Source organism: Falco punctatus (assembly GCF_963210335.1).
Source record: "Falco punctatus genome assembly, chromosome: 5".
NCBI classification, from domain to species: domain Eukaryota; kingdom Metazoa; phylum Chordata; class Aves; order Falconiformes; family Falconidae; genus Falco; species Falco punctatus.
Genome location: NC_137584.1, coordinates 18,137,623 through 18,157,390, shown reverse-complemented (window position 1 = coordinate 18,157,390; position 19,768 = coordinate 18,137,623). Strand labels below are relative to the sequence as shown.

Below are 19,768 nucleotides of genomic sequence, written 5' to 3'. Positions count from 1 at the left end.
GAAAGAGAAAAACAAGAATGACAAAGATCTAAAAATATGTGACCTGTTAGGAAAGACTGAAAAACTGCATTTACTGAGAGGAAATGTGACAACAGTCTTCAAATATGTAAAATGCTGTTGCAAAAAAGGTAATAAATCAACTCTTCCGGGAATAGAAGAAGAACTAATGAGTTTAAAATGAGCATATGTGTTTTCAGCTAAAACTACTTTTTAATACAAAAGACAGATAAGCACTAAAATTATTACTCAGGAAGTATGTGAAACCAGCAATAAGGCAGACACAGAAGCAAAACTATCAGTCAAGAATGGCTTTTGTTAAGTTACTTTGCTTCAGGTACTGAGATGACCTACACGACCTGTGCAGAACTTTTCCAGCCCTAGTTTTGTAGTTCCATCCGTGATTATAGATCTCTTTCATTCACCAGCATTTAAGGTGGATTGCACCTCCTTCTTGTGAGCATTACAAGGAAGCAAACTATGCCAACAAAGCGAAACTCCTGACTTTGGACCTCTGCCCTGCAAATCACGTAACCAAAGACCATCTGATATTTCTTCCTCCCTTAACTGTGCTACCTAAATAGACAAAACAAGAGTGTATGATGGTGGATATAGGTGGAAGGTGTCATTTTCTCTTACAACTATTTGCAATGATGACTGCAATAATAAACGGATGACTACTTAGCCAGAAGTATTCTACTGGATATGCTGATTACAAATAATCTACATTTTTTTATTATTATTTAAAAGCAAGTATACTTTCTTTAACCTGACTCAAATACATGGGGGTTTTTTTGCAGATTATTATTATTAGTACTGTAAATGAGGTAAGAAATCCACTGTATCAAACACTATGTAGATGCATGGAAAAAAAAAAAAAAGCTGAGGAACTTGCAGCCAAGACAACAATCGAGTACTGGAAGTAGATGATTTGAAATGTTAGACTTATTTTTTTCTAAAAAAACATTTACATCCATGAATGGGAACTGAAACTACCACAAATTAGACTGGAAGAATTAGATAGATATGATAATTAAGATAGAATGATAATGATTGATAACATGATACACATAAGTCACTGGTTTTGTCACAAGCTGACAACCACCAAAAACCGGTGGGCTAAGACCACCTGGTAGCTATCTTTTGCTGATACTGAATGAAAACCATGGCTTATTTCACCACAGGAGACATCAAGTATCACAGTGGCAGTATCCCCTGTAGAGAAGTCAAAACCACAGCCTTGATTTTCTACTCTGCCTGCACTGTACTAAAACATCACTGGGAAGGGGAGTTGCTGCAGGAAGCCTGTTTCAGTCTTGATTCACAAGTTCTCGACCTCAACGCAAGCTGCCACCTGCTCTAGGGCAGCCCTGAAGAGGATATCTTGCTTGAGGAAATCACCTTTCTGTATTAGGAACAAGGGTGGCAGAAATTAGGCCCCAGCAGAGTGTAAAAAAACTTTTCTCTCAAAGCTACTAGCAAGCAGTCAGGAATGGAGCTTCAGAACACCCTGGTTACCTGAATTTTGCAGATAGGAAAACTGAGGTAATACATCTAGGTAGCACATATTTGAACACAAAATCGTAATTGTTTTACATGTATAAGAAAACACGCCACAGAAGGCAATTCAAAGGATGTATTCCAGCAGCGGTGACTATGCTGTTTTAGAAAGTAAAATGTCATCTCTCTTAGAGTGCAAGTTAGCCGGGCAGCTGTACCAACGAGTTTCCTCTGATGTCTGTCTCATGGTTTGAAAAACCAACATGCCTTCCATTATCGGCCACACCTGAGGCACTGTGTAAGCTGAGAGTGCATTACAGCATGGATAAGTCGACAAGCTGAGTGGAGGCTACTGATCTCTGTAATTAAGGCAACAAAAATGGTAAAAACTGAGACTGGTAACTGCAAACCTTGTGTATCAGCTCAGGCTGGTAACAGGAACTTTGTGTACTTGTATAAATAACAGCTTTACTGTTTTGTACTGAAACATAAGACATTCAAAGGCTTGTTTAGTTCTCAAAAGCAATCAAAAGGAAAGTAGTCATGACTTTGTAAAATAACTGGAGTATGAAATGTAGTTTTCTTCTTGCATTTGTTTAGAGGTCAAAGCTAGGTGCTCTTAAAATTACTTTTACTCAGAATCCTGGGTTGAGAAAGGGAACTGAATTGAAAACCAGACACTTCAGCAACTCAGGCATTTAGCCTGATCTGTCAGAAGTTTTCATACCCACATCGTAAGCAGCGTTTTATCAGTATCAGCAGCACAAGTCTCAGTACTGATGCAGGTGCTCAACAGAAGCCTCTTTTATGACCCCCCTTTCCCCTGTAGTAACAAGAGGTACATGTCTGGCAGGAGTAATAAGTGCAGCAATATTAATGTTGTATTACTGTGATTATACAGGAAAAAGTGGCCATGCTTGGCTGAACAGTCACCGCCTCATACTTTTACAGAGTAATGACGTTTTGTTCAAATCAAAGAACATCCCTAAGCTGTTCCTGAATTCCAGATAAGATTAAGAGGGCAAAGATCTTCAAGTGTATTAGGAGGCTATTTGTACTAGTGTGTACTGTTTGTTGTAACTGGGTGTGCCATCTGTATTTAAACACTAAGCTTGGAAAAACTATAATTTGATTCCTGTTAGAAAAGTAAATTATATGAACAACAGAAGTGTAGTTAGCCCTTTGCTGGAAAGAGTACCTTTGCCATATGCCCATTTCCTCTGTTCACTCAACTGAAAGCTCAGATGTCCCTGTTGAGTGAGGGGAATTAGTTTTGGATCAGATCCAGGTATCGGCATTTGATCTATACCTACAGATTTCAGTTGCACTGAAGATGAGTGGGGCAGAACTGGTAATACAGACTGAATTGCTAAGCATGGACATCAACAGACAAGAATTTGTGTTCCTTCAGATATTCTGCAACTAAGCTCGTACTTTGGTTTCCTTTATTGTGAAATGAAAATAATCCTACTATCAGAGGAAGATGGAATTTCAATAATTAACATTAATAGGTCACCTAGACAGTTTGCAAGGAAAAGTGTGGAGCATTATTAACATGATTTATGTTCACTTTTTCTATTTCAAGCTGCCTACATATTTCTATTCATTCTTCAGTTTCTACTGGCCATAACTGAAAAGAATTAGAAATATTCCTCTCCTTGACACAAGACCCAGAGGAATTATAAGACTGTCAAGAGTTGGTAAGAAAATTTACTGCAGATACTGAATGTGAACTTAAACAACTCCCTAAAATTCACTCTACCTTCTAGAACCATTTTAACATGAAAACCTCTTTCCTAAATTAGGGAACAAATCAAACTACAGACAGCAAAACAGTACAAAGATACATCAACACTCCTGGAGTACAGAGGTATTATATAACCTATGAAAAAAATCAAGTAATATGTTCCGTCTGTAGTATCACAGCATGGGTAAAAGGCAAAGACAAAGTACAAAAAGACAAAAATATAGCAAAGTGAAGATATTTTTCCAACAGAAAAAACGCATTTCCAATACCTACTCAGAGCTAACTTTCAAAGGTAATGTACTGTGCCAAAATATTTACCTTGCTCCTGTTAGGTGGAATGTTAAATAATGCCTTTTCATCTGGCAATTGGGAAAGCACAGCATCAGGAGAATAAAACCCCTTTCGTTCAAGCAGTGGATCACTTTTGCTTTCAGAAAGTAAATCATGCAACTTTTCAGATTTATTACTTTCTGGTACATCTTCAACGACTTTGCAAGGAGTTATGTTTAACCCCATTTCTTCACGTCTGCCTAAAATGTGGATAGCAGAATCCAAGCTGGCTGCCTTTCCATAACAAAGACCACTGTATTTCTTCAGGAATGCTAATTCTCTCTTGTTGCCATCCTCCGAGTACTTCCTTTTCCCTGTACAGCGTCTCTCAGAACTCCTCTTGTGTTGTTCCTTTAACCATGTCTCTGTTTCATCAGACTTCATGAGCCTCTGATTATCACCATGAAAACTGTCCCCACAAAGAGAATCACTCTTTGTTTCACTTAGTAAAACTTTTGCTTTAACAGGATCAGTTGAAAGGTCCGTACTCACAGGCAAAGCACTACCGGTCACTGTCACTCTCCAGGGGAAGGAATCAGCCAGTCCCACACCCTTGGGGTGAATCTCGATGTTTTCTGAAATCCCCACTTCATACTGGCTTTTTTCTTCATTTTCTTTAACCTGTACTGAATCTGGTCCCTCCTCAGTTGATTTCTTTCTCCTTTTTCTTCTGAAATATTTTCTTCCAGGGGAATGTTTAGCTGGACTTAAGGGAGCTTTGGCAGGATCTAAACACTGTTCTTCCTTTTCAGCCCTCACACATCCACAGACATTCCCCATTTAGCTTTCGGTAACTCACAGTTGCACAGTCTCATTCATTCCAGTATATTTACATACACTTAAATCCTCCTCAGAAAGTTAAGAACCGCCGTTTGCACCTAATTTCTTCCAGACTTCACGTCCATCCTCCTCAGTACGTAGCCATTTTGCTTATGAGAAATGCACACGCAATAAACGTTGTGGCACGATGCCCAGGCAGGGCCTGTGTCTGATTAGACACTGTGGCTTATTTCTGGCCACCAATCCTCTTAAATAAACATCACTGCTTCAGCACTGGGCTGTAATGTTGATGGCCTTTCACAGAGATGACACAGCATTTATGAGCAACAGAAAATTCTTGCATGTATTTTAACTTCCCCCTTCATTTAATAACTTGAGCAAAATAAAGTAAGAAAATATGCAGCAACCTTTGAAACTATTAGTTACACTCTTGAGTCCAAAAGCAAGCAGCACAGCAAATAGCAGGGATTTAGTTAGCAGATTTGGTTTGCACTTCTTATGTTTTTATTACGTATCCAATGATCCACAGATGGGAAGATTAAAGTGAAGGATCAGAGATTGCTCTTGACAGCTTGTTGGGGGTCAAATTTTTATTTGTATGTGGAGTTTTCATAGCAGCTGATGTGATTTTTTCACTGGTTTGTCAGCTATAAATAACCTGCTATTTCACTACTATCATAAAAGCGTAACAGCTTGCTCAGGGCAGTGGTGCTGTGTACTCGGGGCCGGAACCTTGCAGCAAATTTAAACCTTCCAGCAGATAAAGGTGAAACAAATCACAAGAGCCAGTCTATCTAGAAAACTGTCCACAAACTTGATCTATAAAAATGGAGCTTTACCCTCCTCCCATGCTCCTGTTCTGTAGGCATTTTTGTGTAGCTCTGAATGTAACAGCTAAGAAGCATCCAACTACAACTGCAACTAAGTAGAACTGAACGCTATTAAGATGCAAACAAGTCTTATCACCAGCACACTTTGGAAAATACATTTTTAAGCTTCCACTTCATTTCTGTCACTGATACGCAAAACCTACCAAAACCAACAAACATCAGCAGGGGTACATGTGTACAGATCCTCATGCTGAGAAGGAACTACTGAGTGACTTGCCAAGCACTATCACGTGTTACCTTTGAGTTTCCCTTGCTTATATTTGTAAAGGAATTGCAATAATGAAACCCAGAGACTTTATCCCCAGGGGCCAGTTCCACTGAAGTATTCTATGACATTTTACTGACAGGATCTAGAACGTATAATACAGTATAGAAGTAAGATCAGGCTCCAAAGAATTTCCAAGAATACAGATGCTCATTGCTGACTACTCTCAGGACGCTGGGAAAAAAACTGATGGTGATGCTTGGGAAATCTTTTACTGTAACACCAAGGGACTAGAAGGCTGTTCCAGAATGCTGTGTACCACTGGTAGATGGACAGCTACATACAGGCAAAACGCTAACGTGTTTCTTTTCAAAGTAGATGTTTACACTACGACCACACTCTTTCATAGCCTCGATTTGTATTTGCATTTGTAGTATGCTCAACATACAGATGTGGTTGTGACATTTGCACCCTTTACTCACAGTGAAAAAGCTGTATTCTGGTCAGCTTAGAAAAGTGACTTTCAGCCAAGGCCAGAGGACTCTGACTTAAAACACACTCCCACATGGGACTGAGTTGGGTCCTGACATGCCCTCCCCCTTAATTAACAGAAAAAGAACATGAAAAAAAGAAGTTTTTGTAAATGACATCACTGTGTTTGTACGAACAAATGGCTTTTATGCTTGAAAATACACCTCCTCTTTCTCCTCTCTCATCAAAAAAGATGATTCAGGACTTCGCAGTGCAATGGACCAAGACTGATTTCATTTCACACAGATATAGCTTCTTGTTTAACAACAACATGTCTAATAACAATAATACATGGTTAAAAAGATCATAGTATAATAATATTAAAATATGACACTATGCACTCTTATAAAAAACTTATGATGATTATCTTGATAAAGTAGAAATCATGTAAAGTGTTAAAGACAAGAGCATTTGAATGAACAATACCGAGTTTTCATGCTGTATTAACTGTCTAATCAAAAAACGTATTAAAGTAAATACAGCCTGCCACAAGTACACTGCCAATGTTGTTCTTCCCCCACAAATTTCACAGGAGTTAAAAATTTGCTTAAAAATAATGCAAATTTAAATTTTCAATGCAAGTGCATATTTAAATTAAGACACATGGGCACAGAGGTTTCTAAATAATGTTAGACTATTTACTGAGGTTTAATGGAATGTGATTTAGTACGTATTTCCTTTAAGTGGTTTACATCTGTTTAACAATCAGTATGATCCCACCTTCTTCCAAACAGAAAACATCTCTAAAGCATTCTCTGTTATTTCAAAATTCCTGTTAGAATCAGTAGCACACTGTCATAAAAACATCAAATCAAATGTAATTCAAGACAGGTCAGAAGAAATGTGTTGTTATTTTACAACTGACAATGTGCAATTTGTAATGTAATCAGTAATTTAGAATCTTGTACATCCTCTTTCATGCATACCTTAAATTTTGATTATTTTTTCTTAAGAGTAGGTAATTCACCTTTTCAGAAAATCAGCTGCCTCTGAAGTGGAATTAAAAAATTGAGACAGCAAAAATACAAGATTCATTCTGAAACACTGGTTACAAGCTCAGTGCTCCCAAAAATCCTGGCTTAGTGCTGCATATTCCAGGTGAATTTAGTTGCGTGCATCTGGTATAACTGCAGCTAGTCCTAGAATTCAACCATTTCTAAATATTATTTATAACAATATAACTAGGAGTAATGCATTCCAAACACATATTTACAGATTATTAGCAGTATTCATGCCTATCTTCCTAGAGTTAGGTAAGAGATATGTATTTTTGATACTTAATAACCAATTTAGCAATACATAGCAGCCATTTCTGAGTGAGAAGGCTATCATGTTTCTATTAACAATTCTTTCTACTGTTCCTTGTTTTTCCATGAACGGAAAAGAAACGTTACAGTCACTTTAACTAAGTCAATTATGGTCTTGAACCAAAGAAAAGACCAAGGACAAAAGAACTGACAAATTGCATTTATATCAGCTATGGGGTTTTATATAAAAAAACTAGGCAAAATCGTATTCCACGTTAAGGGAAGATGATAAATGAAAGTGCAAGTAACTGAAGGCAAAATGACCACTTTCGGCTAACTGACATTCTATGAAGTCATAACTTCAGTCTCAGCAATGAAAGAGACAGATGTAACGGGATTAAACTGGAAATTCAGAAAAGGGGAAATTGAAATCTCTTCTAAAACATGCCTACTAGGGCAAAGAAATACGATCTTCTAAAGCATCAAAAGAGACTACAACTGAAGCCTATGAGAACCACCACAAAATAGCAAAGACCTGACCACACCAGGGGCTTTGTCTCAGACATCTGACTAGACCGCAATGGAAGCTCAGCACTTGCTAAAGTCAAAGATTCAGATGATCAAAGCTGCTAGAAATAGGATTGATGTGTTTCTTTCCTTTTTTTTTTTAAAAAAAAACACACAAAACACAAACCTTAAAGATACAAATTTATACTCACCAGTGCTGGGAAGTTTTAAGGGGAGATTAGCAAAAGACTTTTTCTGGCACATAAATCCTTAAGAAGTATAACATGCATAAAGGATTAGACCAATACTTGTTTGCAACTTGATCTGTCTTAGAGGTTGCTTAATCACAAACAAGAGGTTAACATTAAGACATGGCAGAAAAAAGATGAACATTGATACATGAAATACCTCACTCAGATTTGCACAGGTTTGCATTTAACCATAGATTTCTCTAAGTTGTCGAGCACGTCTGTGACTGAAATGCATTATGTTCTAAACGTGGGACATTATAATGGCAAAGTTGAATATCTGCGTATTTGTTAGTCTGCAAAATGCTGAGACCATTCATCCTTTGCACACTGCTAACTTACGCTTTATCATTGGTTTTATATAGTTAGCAAGTGTTGTAAAGGAAAGGTTATTCCACTTTGCCATCAAACCACACCTGATCCCTTTTATCAAAAGCCTACTAGGAATGCATTTCACATAGTTTTGGATCTAAGATCCCTTCCCCCTCTTTTTTTTCCCCTGTGTTTATGCAACACAGCAAAAGCAATGGAGCATTTAGCATAAATGAGACGTGCCATTTCATGGTACTAAAACAGCATACCAGATAATCAGCAAGCATTTTGTTGCACAGCCCAAAGGTCACATGCAGAATGACAGAGAGATAAACATAAGCCAAAGAGAAAGTGAAAATTAAAGCGGCACAAGATAGAGAACAAGGCAAAAAATAAAGGCTTGCCAGCACAAACAAAAGGTTGTATTTGGAGCTGTTTGTGCTGTTCTGGCAACCACTCCTCAAAATCTGAAAAATTGCTGTTTAGCTTTCAGGTACCACTGAGCTACCAAAAGTCATGACTCTCAACAGGAGAGGTTTTATAACCAGTGAGATGGCTTACAAAGAGAGGAATTTGCTCCTTGTTGCTGGTTTTACGGGATTAGGGATGAAGAGAATCCAAACAGATGAGCTAACTGCTCATAAATCTTATCCTGCTACAGATATCGCACCATTTGTAGAGATAAAGTCTAAATACAACCTGCGATGAGCCCTAATGCCTCTAGTCCTTGCTGTGACTCAGAGGAGTACCAGAAACTGCAAGAACTCCATACTCATATTCTTACCTGAAAGTCAGCAATTTTTCTTCTTTTTTTTAATTGCTGAAGAATTCCAGAAGAGATAACTAGCAGTTCAGCTAAGGAATGAAATGCAGGAAGAATAAACCCCACCGTGTGCTGAATGAGAGGTCTGCTGCAACAGTGAATGACTGGGAGTTGCAGCTCCCTGGTGGAACACGGTTTATCCTACCACCACTTATAGACAGAGGTTAGACAAGTGGCCACATAGCTCCATCTTTAAATCTTTGACAAGATCAGACCTTGAACTGTTCTAGCTATTTCGAAGTAGAGGCAGATTAAACTTCAGTGCTTGGGCTCCAAGGCCCACTGCTCGGGCAGGGCCCAGAGGCAGGCTCCACAGCCAGCTGCCATCAGCCAGCTGCAGCCAGCAGAACAGATGCCAGGACAACGGCGAGTGAAGACCAGACCCAGCCCTCTCAACTCCGCATTGCCACCTCAGCAAAGCAGGCAGCATGTCTGTTGTATGGCGACCTCTATCAGATTTCACAGCAGAGCTGCTGAAGCAAAGGAAGGTGCACAAGTCCCAGAACATCCCATTATTCCTCTGCCTTCTGCACAGCGTTTACTGGAATGGGCCACCACAGCTGAGCCGTCTCCTCCTCTGTCCACCCTGCGTGAAGGACACAGCCTTCACGACCAACACAAAGAGTGCTTCAAAATTACTACCTGCATTGCAGGCTCTGAACACCTAACTGCACTAAGAGGTATCAGGAACTTGAGAAACCACTTGGGTAGCTGTCCTTTATCTCAGCCAAGTCATCTACAAACAAATCCACCCTTCCTACCCTTTTGCCCAGGACAGGTAAAAGTTTAACTGCTGATCTGCTGGACCAAATGAACAGTCCATAGACTGCTTTGGGGCAGACTAATAACGGATGCATTTTGTTGGAAGGTTTATGGGGAGTCAGCAGCAAAAAAAAGTATTTGCTGGCTGACAAGAGGAATGTGAAGAGGTTACATGTGCCCCAGGGAGGCCTGAGAGAAAGCAACCATCTGGCCAGTGGGGGCTGGATGGTGCTGTAACATCTGGACAAAAACATTACTGACTGGAGCCTTCAAAAGCAGCATCCTGCAAAGAGGCCTGACAGCAGGGAGCTGGGGAGAATGGAAGGAAAAGTGTTTCATGGCAATTCCCGAGCTTCAAAATGATGATGAAACTGAAATAGAAAAAGTCTACTGACTCATGACTTTGAAGCTCCAGAAAGTTTTTAAGGTCTGAGTTCATCAAAGGTCTTATTTTAGATGCCTGAAATTTTAAAGTTTCAGGTTTTGCTTTGTTTTGTCATGTTCTTGTCAACCAACTGCAAGCTATTCTAAATATTTAACATTTGTTAAATTAAAGAATGTTTGCAGTTTTTTTTGAATTGAATTGAAAATTGAAAAGAAATAATCACCAATTTTCACTGAAATTATCCTACTAAAATTGTGATTACTTACTGAGGCCAAATTCTCCCTTCATTTATAGTTGCTTATGTCCAATGTCATAATGTACTAGGTGTTAAAGAAAGATATTTATACATACAGCCTATAATTTTACAAAATACTGTGATCTGTTTTAGCACATTCTCCAGGCGCCAGGAAAATAACTTCCAGTAGTTATGGCATTATGAAACTGAATTTCAAAAAAGCCACATATTATTAAAGGCATGTGAAATGCACACATTGAAAGTTTGCCTAAAACCTAACAACATACATGTCTCCAGGATTTTCAACACACACAGGATAAACAATTTTCCAACATGCTCAACTCAATAAACCACCAGATTTCCCATACCATCTTTTCTGTATCTTATATGTAATTATTTGGGATACAGAAGATTTCTGGACTTGTGCAGCTGCAAAAGTCAGTGGTATAACTACAGAACAACATCTATATTTATCTAATTATGGGTACCAAGTCAAAGAGCTATAACCATCTCTAGGCATAATTCAGATGCAAGAGAAATGCAATCCTCAAATGTGTATAATTTTTTATTTTTGTTCATCATGTCTTTCCCCTAAAACATTCCTAAATCCATTCCAATACGTAGAAGGATTTTCTGTTTTGAGGAAGTATTAGCCTCCAGATAAGTGCCATGACTCAAGAGAAACAAGAAGCCACAAACAGCAGCCAAAAAAAACCCCTGTCATCTTGATTACCTCCCAGGCTGCAGTGTTAGTAGAATACAGATAAATGATGGAGCAGAGGCAGTAACATCAGATGGCAAACAGCTCCTTATACTCACCAAGAAATTAACTACTTATGCAAATGCTGGGTTTTTTTTTTAAATTAAAGAAAAATTAAAGAAATTAAGTGGTAGTTCAGATTAAGACACCCCAACATAGGTGTCCACACATTCATGTTTACATGCTGGCTAGGTCCTGAAGAGACCGTTTTAGCCAGTGGAGGCAGGATGTAGTTTCCTGAACGTGGGCTTCTAGAGCAATTTGAGATATCCTGCTATATCCCACCTGACTTCCAGCTGCAACCTAGAAGAGCATGGGTCTCTCATAGATCTGCTGTCTCATCAGAGAACTCCACATGCATGTCCTGGATACTCTAGCACACCTCAGATGTCACTCAAATCCCAGGTGTCTTTAGGAAACCGAATGAAAAGCCCTGGAGAGCTAGTTAGTAAAACCAACGGATCTTGAACAGCAATGTTTCACACCCTGAAGTAGAGGCATAGGAAGAAAGTCAATTGACCATCCAGAACATCGGAGACAGTTGTAACTAACTGAGATATCTACACAGGAATAGCACATATACCACAGGACCTAAGGAAACTTGCTTCCCACTGCATATGCTACTGAATATGATGTGTCATCTCAGATCACACTAAGCACCTATGCTGCACAACTGAATAGCTCAGTAGGTGCTCTAGGCCAGTGATCTGAATTGCTTGACCAGCCTCACACACTTGCCCTGGCTTCAGCTGGAATAGAGTTAATTTTCTTCTTAGTAGCTGGTGCGGTGCTGCATTTTGAATTAGGTGTAAAAACAATGCTGATGGGACAGTGATGTTTTTAGTTGTTGCTGGGTGGTGGTTGTGCTAGGTCAACAACTTTTTAGTTTCTCAGGCCGTGCCAGCAAGAGGGCTGGAGGGGAGTGGGAAGCTGGGAGGGGACACAGCTGGGTCAGCCGACCTGACTAGCCCACGAGGTATTCCATGCTACAGAACATCGTGCTCAGTATATAAACTGGGAGAGCTGGCCAGGGCTGGGGCATCATTGCTTGGGGACTGGCTGGGCATCGGTCAGCAGGTGGTGAGCAGTTGTACTGTGTCACTAGTATTCTTTTCTCTCTTCCCTTTGGATTTCATTCCTCTCCCCTTGCCCCCCTCCTTTTAATTACAAGTTAGTATTATTAACATTGTGTTTTATTTTATTTTATTTCAATTATTGAATTGTTCTTATCTCAACCCTCGAGTTTTACATTCCTTTCCGACTCTCCACCTCATCCCTCTGGGTGAGGGGCAAGTGAGTGAGAAGCTGTGCGGTACTTAATAACCGGCTGGGGTTAAACCACACCACCACTGTACTGGCTAGCCCTCCAGGCCTCAAATCTGTTGCTACACATGTTTACCACCATTTAAGATGCAGTTTATCTTGCCTGATCTGTCTCTTCCCAGATGACAGTGGGTCTCCCATAAGACCTACATCATGTTTCTTGTACTCATGTGGGTGTCTCATAAATCTCCAACACCACAGATCGATGTCTGTTTAGTCAAATGGAGTGAGCCTCTGGTAGCTGGTTAGTTGACTCACTCTCTAGGCTATACTAGCTGTATAGGCTAACCCTCTATCATTCAGATTATCAGATTAGAGGGAAAGCATAGACATTTAATATATATGAACACAGCTCCCCATAAGCACCTGCCTTTAGGTGTCTTAATTTCAAACTGAATCTCATCACAACTTTCCCAATACCTATAGGATTACTCCATGCACAAACAGAGTTGTTGTCATGAAGCTTCATCCCTTTGTGAAGACTCTGCTGTTAAGACTTTTCTGTTCAGACTTTTCCCTCATTCAAAATCTAAGTGAAGACAAAAAAATGTAAGGTGTAAGTATGCACATTCTTCTGAACCTCCTTATCAATTCTGAACCTCCTTATCAATTCTGAACCCACATCAGCCATATACAGGCGTCAATGACACCACATTGCCATGTACTTCAAAAGAAGTGGCATACAGGCAAACATCGGGGTCGCATATACTAGCACAGAGGACGCCTCTTACCTCACTTTACAAATCCCTTCTGCACTCAGTGTAGGTCCTGTAGCCATCAATAGCAAAAAGACAAAAAGTATTTTTTCAAAAAATCTTGTTCTTCAGTTACTCCATATTTACTAATGAGGCTTAATATTTAGTCCAAGAATCACTAGTCATTCTTAAAACATTTTTACACTTATTTTTAAGATAATATTTTGAAAAGGTAAAAAAAGCTCACCAATAGGACAAACAGCATCCTGGGGCACACCAAACACTCTATAATCCGCTGGTCAAGAATGGCGCTTATCCGCCTGTATTCAGCTTTGGTGCAGCCCCACCTTGAGTAGCGTGGCACTTCTGGGCCCCACAATTTCAGAATTAAATAAGGTCCCTGAATGTGTCCACAGAGGGGCAACAAAGCTGGTGAAAGAGCTGGAAGGAATGTCCCGTAAGGAGCGGCTAAGGACTTGGCCTTGTGTTGTTTGGAGAAAAGGAGGTTGAGAGGCAACCTCTTTGCTCTCTGCAGCTTCCCAGGGAAGGGAATTGGAGAGGGAGGTGCCGAGCATTCCTCCCCAGTTTCCAGTGATGGAACACATGGGAATGGTTCAAAGCTGTGCCAGGGGAGGGGTTACACCGGACATTAGGAAGCATTTCTTTACTGAGAGGGTGGTCAAACACTGGAACAGGCTTCCTAGAGAGGTGGTTGATGCCCCAAGCCTGTAAGTGTTTAAAAGGCATTTGGACAATGCTCTTAATAACATGCTTTAGCTTTCGGTCAGCCCTGAAGTGGTCAGTTGGACTAGATATTTACAGATCATTTCCAGCTGAAGTATTCTGTTCTATTCTGACAGATCTGCAAGATCTGAATTGTATTGGTAGACATTGAGTTGGTAGTTATTGGAGGTCAGGACAGAGTGAAGTAAGCATGTTTCAGCTACAATTTAAATGCTTCAACAAATTTCACATGGAGCTGGCTACCTACAGGGGAAACTCCTTGTCACAACAGTTCACTTTAGTTATTTTATAATATAATATAGTTTATTTTATATAAATGTTTTTTCTTCTCATCATTTTTTACAGCTGTAACTAGTAACACTAACTTTCATGACTTCTTATAAGCACCCAAAACGGTGCCAGATGTCCTGTGCTTCAGCTAGTGAGAAAAACTAAAAACTTCATCCTGCAAAACTCTATTATTTAGGTTCAGAAAGATAAAACATACATCAAGTGAAGGTTTAACATCCGCTAACAGCCTCTATTAATAAGCAGTTAATAACCTTTATTTCTTAAAACACAGCAACATTCAGTCACCACCTAATTCTGTGGGTCATGCTTAAATATATTTAAGCCCAGGCTTCTTCCTTCATATAACCGTGCAGGAGCAAAGATTGGCACGACAGGGAGGAGCTGAGGGCACTTAGGTCCTCACTAGTGGTGAGCAGTCAGTGGTTTCTCTTCTGCCCTGTGCACTGGCCTGGGCTAAGCCGTGCAGGCTGTTTAGACCAGGGCCACATTGGCCCTATTCATGTCTTTTATTCCTTGTTAGGATTTGCAGAAAGGCAAATTAGATCCTAGTAGCCTTTCTGGTTTGGGGTTGTTTTCAGAAGTTTTTTTCCAGTCATAAATCCAGTGCAGGATATTTCTAAGTGAACCAGGCTTTTTATGTGATCGTGTAAAAATGCCTGCACAGCGGGCAGTTTATCGCTAACAATGACACAGTCACTAAATGGGAATTATCTGTCATCTGAATTACATCATCTACAGCCACGGCCATTATGAAAGCCTCATTTTGAGAAGCAATTTAACACCAGACACTGTAAGCCTGCATTATACTGCACACAATCCCACCGGTGTACAACAACCAGAGTGCCACCTAGTGTGACCTGCGTTACCATCGCTGGGGCTAAAAACAGACGCTGAAGTGTTACCAACTGCTTGAAAAGGCTGACAGTAGTACCTCAGATCCAAAGAAATTCAGATCCAAAATGAAAAAAGATTTAAAAATTTTTAATGTCTTTTGATACTCATCAGAAGAAGTCTGTAGAATAAAACAAGGCTGGTTTATCCAAACACTGGAAGGAATACATTAACTATTGTCTTTAACTATGTTCAGAACTGATCCCGTTTTTCTCTCACTCCACAGGCAGGATATTAGCAAACAAACGCCACCTTCGGAGTCAGTTTACATCATAAAATAAGATGCATCATCAAAGCCATCAAATACACGTTAGAGAACAGACCTAATTTATTTTTTTGCACAGTCTATATGGAGTCCTGTCTAAGTTGACACATCCATTGTAACTGTATGGAAGAATCTGACTGAAAACATACTGTCAAGCAAAACCAGGCTTACCTGAAAGTGCAAAATTATGGTCCATATCAACCCCAAAGTCAATTTGGGATTCCCATCTGTTATGTCATCATTTCTAATGTTCACCAGTTTCACCTGTCATCATGGAAAGAAAATACAGACAAAACTGAAATAAATGTGCGACAAATACATGCTGCATTACACAGGCACAACTATAAAGGATTAATTACTCACTTCCCGAGCCTACTCTGTTGGGTTTTTTTCAGTTCTCAAAAGCAGAGAGGAATTGTACTCTGGCTGTAAGCGGCCTGCCAGGAATTGCCCTCTCCCACCCACACTGAGATGAGAAGATTCCTCAGCTCTCACTGTGCCAGCAGATCTGCTCCCTGTGCCAAATACCCTTCACCTCGGTCCTTGTCAGAAGGGGAAGTTATGATAGAAGGGAAAAGGATAACAAGAATATGATGATCTGTAACTGGTGTACCAGTCTCAGGGCAAAGCAGAGACCTGGTAAACTATCACTGCCTTTCTTCCTCCCACCATTTTCCTGCAACAAAGCAGGAATTCAACAGCAGATGAACTAACCTGCTAAAACAAAATGGTCTTGCTTGATAAAACCAGGAATTTAGTATCACATTAAAATAACCAATGGCTTAATAATGACAACGATTACTATCACTTCTGCTGCTGTACTCATTCAGGTTGCTATAAACATGAAATGGTTAACAGGATTAAAGCAAAGGCTGAAATTATTGCCACTCTCATAAACTCACATCCAAAGTGAGTTCAATAATTCCTCTTTTTTTGTCGTATTTTTTATTACATTTAATTTCTCTATATGTATTATGTATCCATATAGCCTAGCAATTAAAGATGACTCAGCTAAAAGGCATTTTATGCTTGTATTAGTAAAGTTACATGCATGTGCTTTTTACGTATACCCTGCTATCAACTGAACAAGCAAAGGCATGTCATTCTCTTGATCTGCAGACATCATCTTAACTATCAGGAAAAAAAAACCAAAACATATCAAAACCATTCTTTCTGGAAGAGAGTGTATTCCACAGTTCAAAAAAGAAATTAAAACCAAATCTAAATGTTTTTCTCCCACTGCACTATACAAACTGCTTTTGTTTGGCAAATTTCTACAAGATAGTCAAATAGGCCTTATTTTTTTTTCTTCATTGTTTTCTCCCAAGTCAGGCTTCAAAATTATCAATATATAGGCTCTCTCTGTCTTACAATCACAACAAAGCATTGTATTTGAAGGTTATACCACCAACCTGAGCAAGTTACCTCCTAAATACAGTTTAGAAACACCTAACAGGAGGCTGAAACTTTAATCAAATGCAAGTTCCACTGACAACTTGCCAAGGAGACCAAAGCCCAAAAGCTTTCGTATAGTAAAGTACAGCCATCTTCATGAAACTGAGAGGCTAAAGAGAGCACAAAAATCCTCAGATCACAACCAATGGCTGCATGATGGAGACTTGCAGCTCCCAACCACGCACACATATTCACAAACATGAGGATGACCTGATCATACAACTCCTGTATTTTAATACATACAGTCTGTCGTGCATAAGTAAGGCACAGTGCAGCACAAGTCCAAAGGTCTTGCTGTATAAAAATGCCACTGTCATTTCAAGTAGCCATTCATTTACTTCATAGCGTGTTCGCTCGATGGCTCACTTAGGTTAACAGAAGTTTGCTTTGAACTCAGCAAAGCAGGATTGAGTTCTCAGTACATACACATCAATTGGTGTCCCGAAAGACAGTTTGCGATTTCACTCAAAATACAAAAAGACATTAATTTTTATAACCAAATTAAGTATCTGTCTGTGGTTTGCTACCTCAATTTTTTTCAAACCTTTTAACTAGCAAATTATATTTTTAAAAAATTAAAAAACCAACCAATCAAAAAACAGATTTCCAGTGTCATTGATTTGGATGGGATAGATAGGGAGGTACAGTTTTTCCTTCCATGTTTTGGACATTTTTTATTATTGCCATTTTGCAAAGGGAGAAAAAAAAAATCCTGTAAGTGTTTAAAAGAAATTTAAAAGCAGAAAGAAACTCACAGCAGTGGAGAACTGCCCAGCAGTGTGTGTTTCAAGTGTTTGGCTTAAGGGTGACACAGGTGGAATTAAGCCTGAATCTTCCACAGCCCAGGTGACTGCTGCCTTTCAAGGGCACCAGTTTTACTTACATGAGGATCAAGGCTTGAGAAAGTTTTCCCAAAACAAATATAATCAAACCAAGGAAATCCCATACAACATTCTAATTTCTTTGACTCTGAAATTTCACACTAAAAATTAGACTGTGAACAAAACTGCATACCAGCTAGTGTCTGGGCAACATGAAAGATAGTTAAATCTACTATAAGCAACTCCCAAGGACCTTACTCATTATTTTCTCCTCTTTAACATCATATACCACACAGAGTGTGTTGATGTTATTGCTCACAGAAGGGTTATGTAAAGTTACCTTTGCTACATCTCTCTTAACCATCTCAAGCGCAAGATCAAGCCACGTCTACACCAGCAGCTGTTACACAGCATGCACAAAAGACCAACCTGGGCATATTTTTTATTTATCAGCTAGAGGAGACATACTTTTCATTATCATTATTCACTAAAATTTTCACCATACCTGGCGTTTTTTCAAATAGTCAAGTGCAATTTGGACGTTCTGGAGTCTGTGAAAACGCATCCGACCTTTTTCTCGGGGCTAAAATCGGAAAACAATAGTTATGAGATCACAACATCAGACAGAAGAACAAACAGTCTGATTTAAAAGATACCACGTAAAATATCTGAATTACTACAGTTTTAATGAAGTCAATATCCTTGGTAGAAAAGTGTGCTTTAACAACTATATCTTTTTTAAACTGTAGTTGAAATTCTTCAGCACAGTGGATGGCAAGAGAGATCACTGATCCCACACTGCAACTTTGATCCATGCAGGCTGATAGCTGTTTCTCTGTCGAGTACTATTATGGCCAAGAGGGCTACAAAAGGCTCTACATGAATCTACCCACAGAAACTAAACCACAATATATTACTATAAAAGATTTACAGTATATTAAGCAAAGTAAAATATAAGTAATGTCATGGATGTTTATGTTGCTCTGGTAAAATCTGTGATGGAAAAGCTTACCTCTGTATGCAACTTTATGATATAATGTTGCTTCTTTATGGTATGACTGCATAATCATTATGATAGATACATATTTGTTTAAAGCATTTAATAAAGATAATACCTTCCTCCAAACAGAGTAATACAACATATACAGCCCCAGAGCATAAGTGTAAACTCTTGACTTGGGTAGAACATTATAAAGCATGAAAAAATCTAAGTCACTCTTCTCAAAGCAAAGTCAAAACTAACAAGAAGAAACCGTAAAATAAGCACGAGTGGTATGTTAATGAAAACGCGGCAAAACTGCATGCAGTTAGTGTAAAATCACCAAGAAGAAGAATCACACAGAAAAAGCATACTTTACTTAGCTGATCAGCAATGGGAAAGCAGTTAAATTTATATCATCATCATCATATTCAAATCCTTCTATTCTTCTTCCTTATTTCAGATTTTTCACAAACTTTCACAGCAATAAACTGAAGCGGACTACAATTGCTAGGGATCAGCCATGAATATGAGTATTTCCTCAGACAATCACCGCGAAACACACAGATAAGCCCAAGCTTTCCTCAACTGCCTTTTTTTTCCCCCTGTGGAGTATCAGATGCTTGCCAAAAGGAAACATGAGAAAATGGAGTTGAATAAGAAGCATAAACTAAAACACAAAGAATTTTCATTTCTGTTACAGAAACTTCTATTTAGCCCCTTGTTTTTCACACTGATAGCCCAGGATCAAGCCCTGCAGCCCTTGCTACCAAGCAGCTTCCCTGGATGGAACAAAGGACTGCAGACCTGGAACTTGGTTTTCCACAACAAAGTGGGTATAATAAATCCCAAACTATATAGTTAGGTATGGCATCCCAGAGGGGAAGTATTTTTTTAAATGTACAGCTAAAATGCAGCATTTTGAGTTACGTTACGCCCACCAAAAACCCACACAAATTCTACTGAAATCACAACTGCAACGCAACACGCAGGGAGCCAAGCAGGCGCTCTGGCCCTATGACAGCAAGTTGCTTTAGCAAACACT

The 19,768-nt window shown here is 39.3% G+C and overlaps 1 protein-coding gene across 16 annotated transcripts in view; it reads right to left on the bottom strand.

Moving 5' to 3' along the window:
- The window catches only part of DST (dystonin), a gene marked incomplete at its 5' end in the record, with an annotated part of 302,226 nt that overhangs the window by 167,791 nt on the left and 114,667 nt on the right, over positions 1-19,768 (bottom strand). For all 16 annotated transcript variants that reach the window (XM_080389883.1, XM_080389876.1, XM_080389888.1 and 13 more), the window contains 2 exons: positions 15,640-15,732; positions 18,250-18,327. In XM_080389883.1, coding sequence (XP_080246009.1) covers positions 15,640-15,732; positions 18,250-18,327 — 171 coding nt within the window. The remainder of the gene's footprint in view (positions 1-15,639; positions 15,733-18,249; positions 18,328-19,768) is intronic.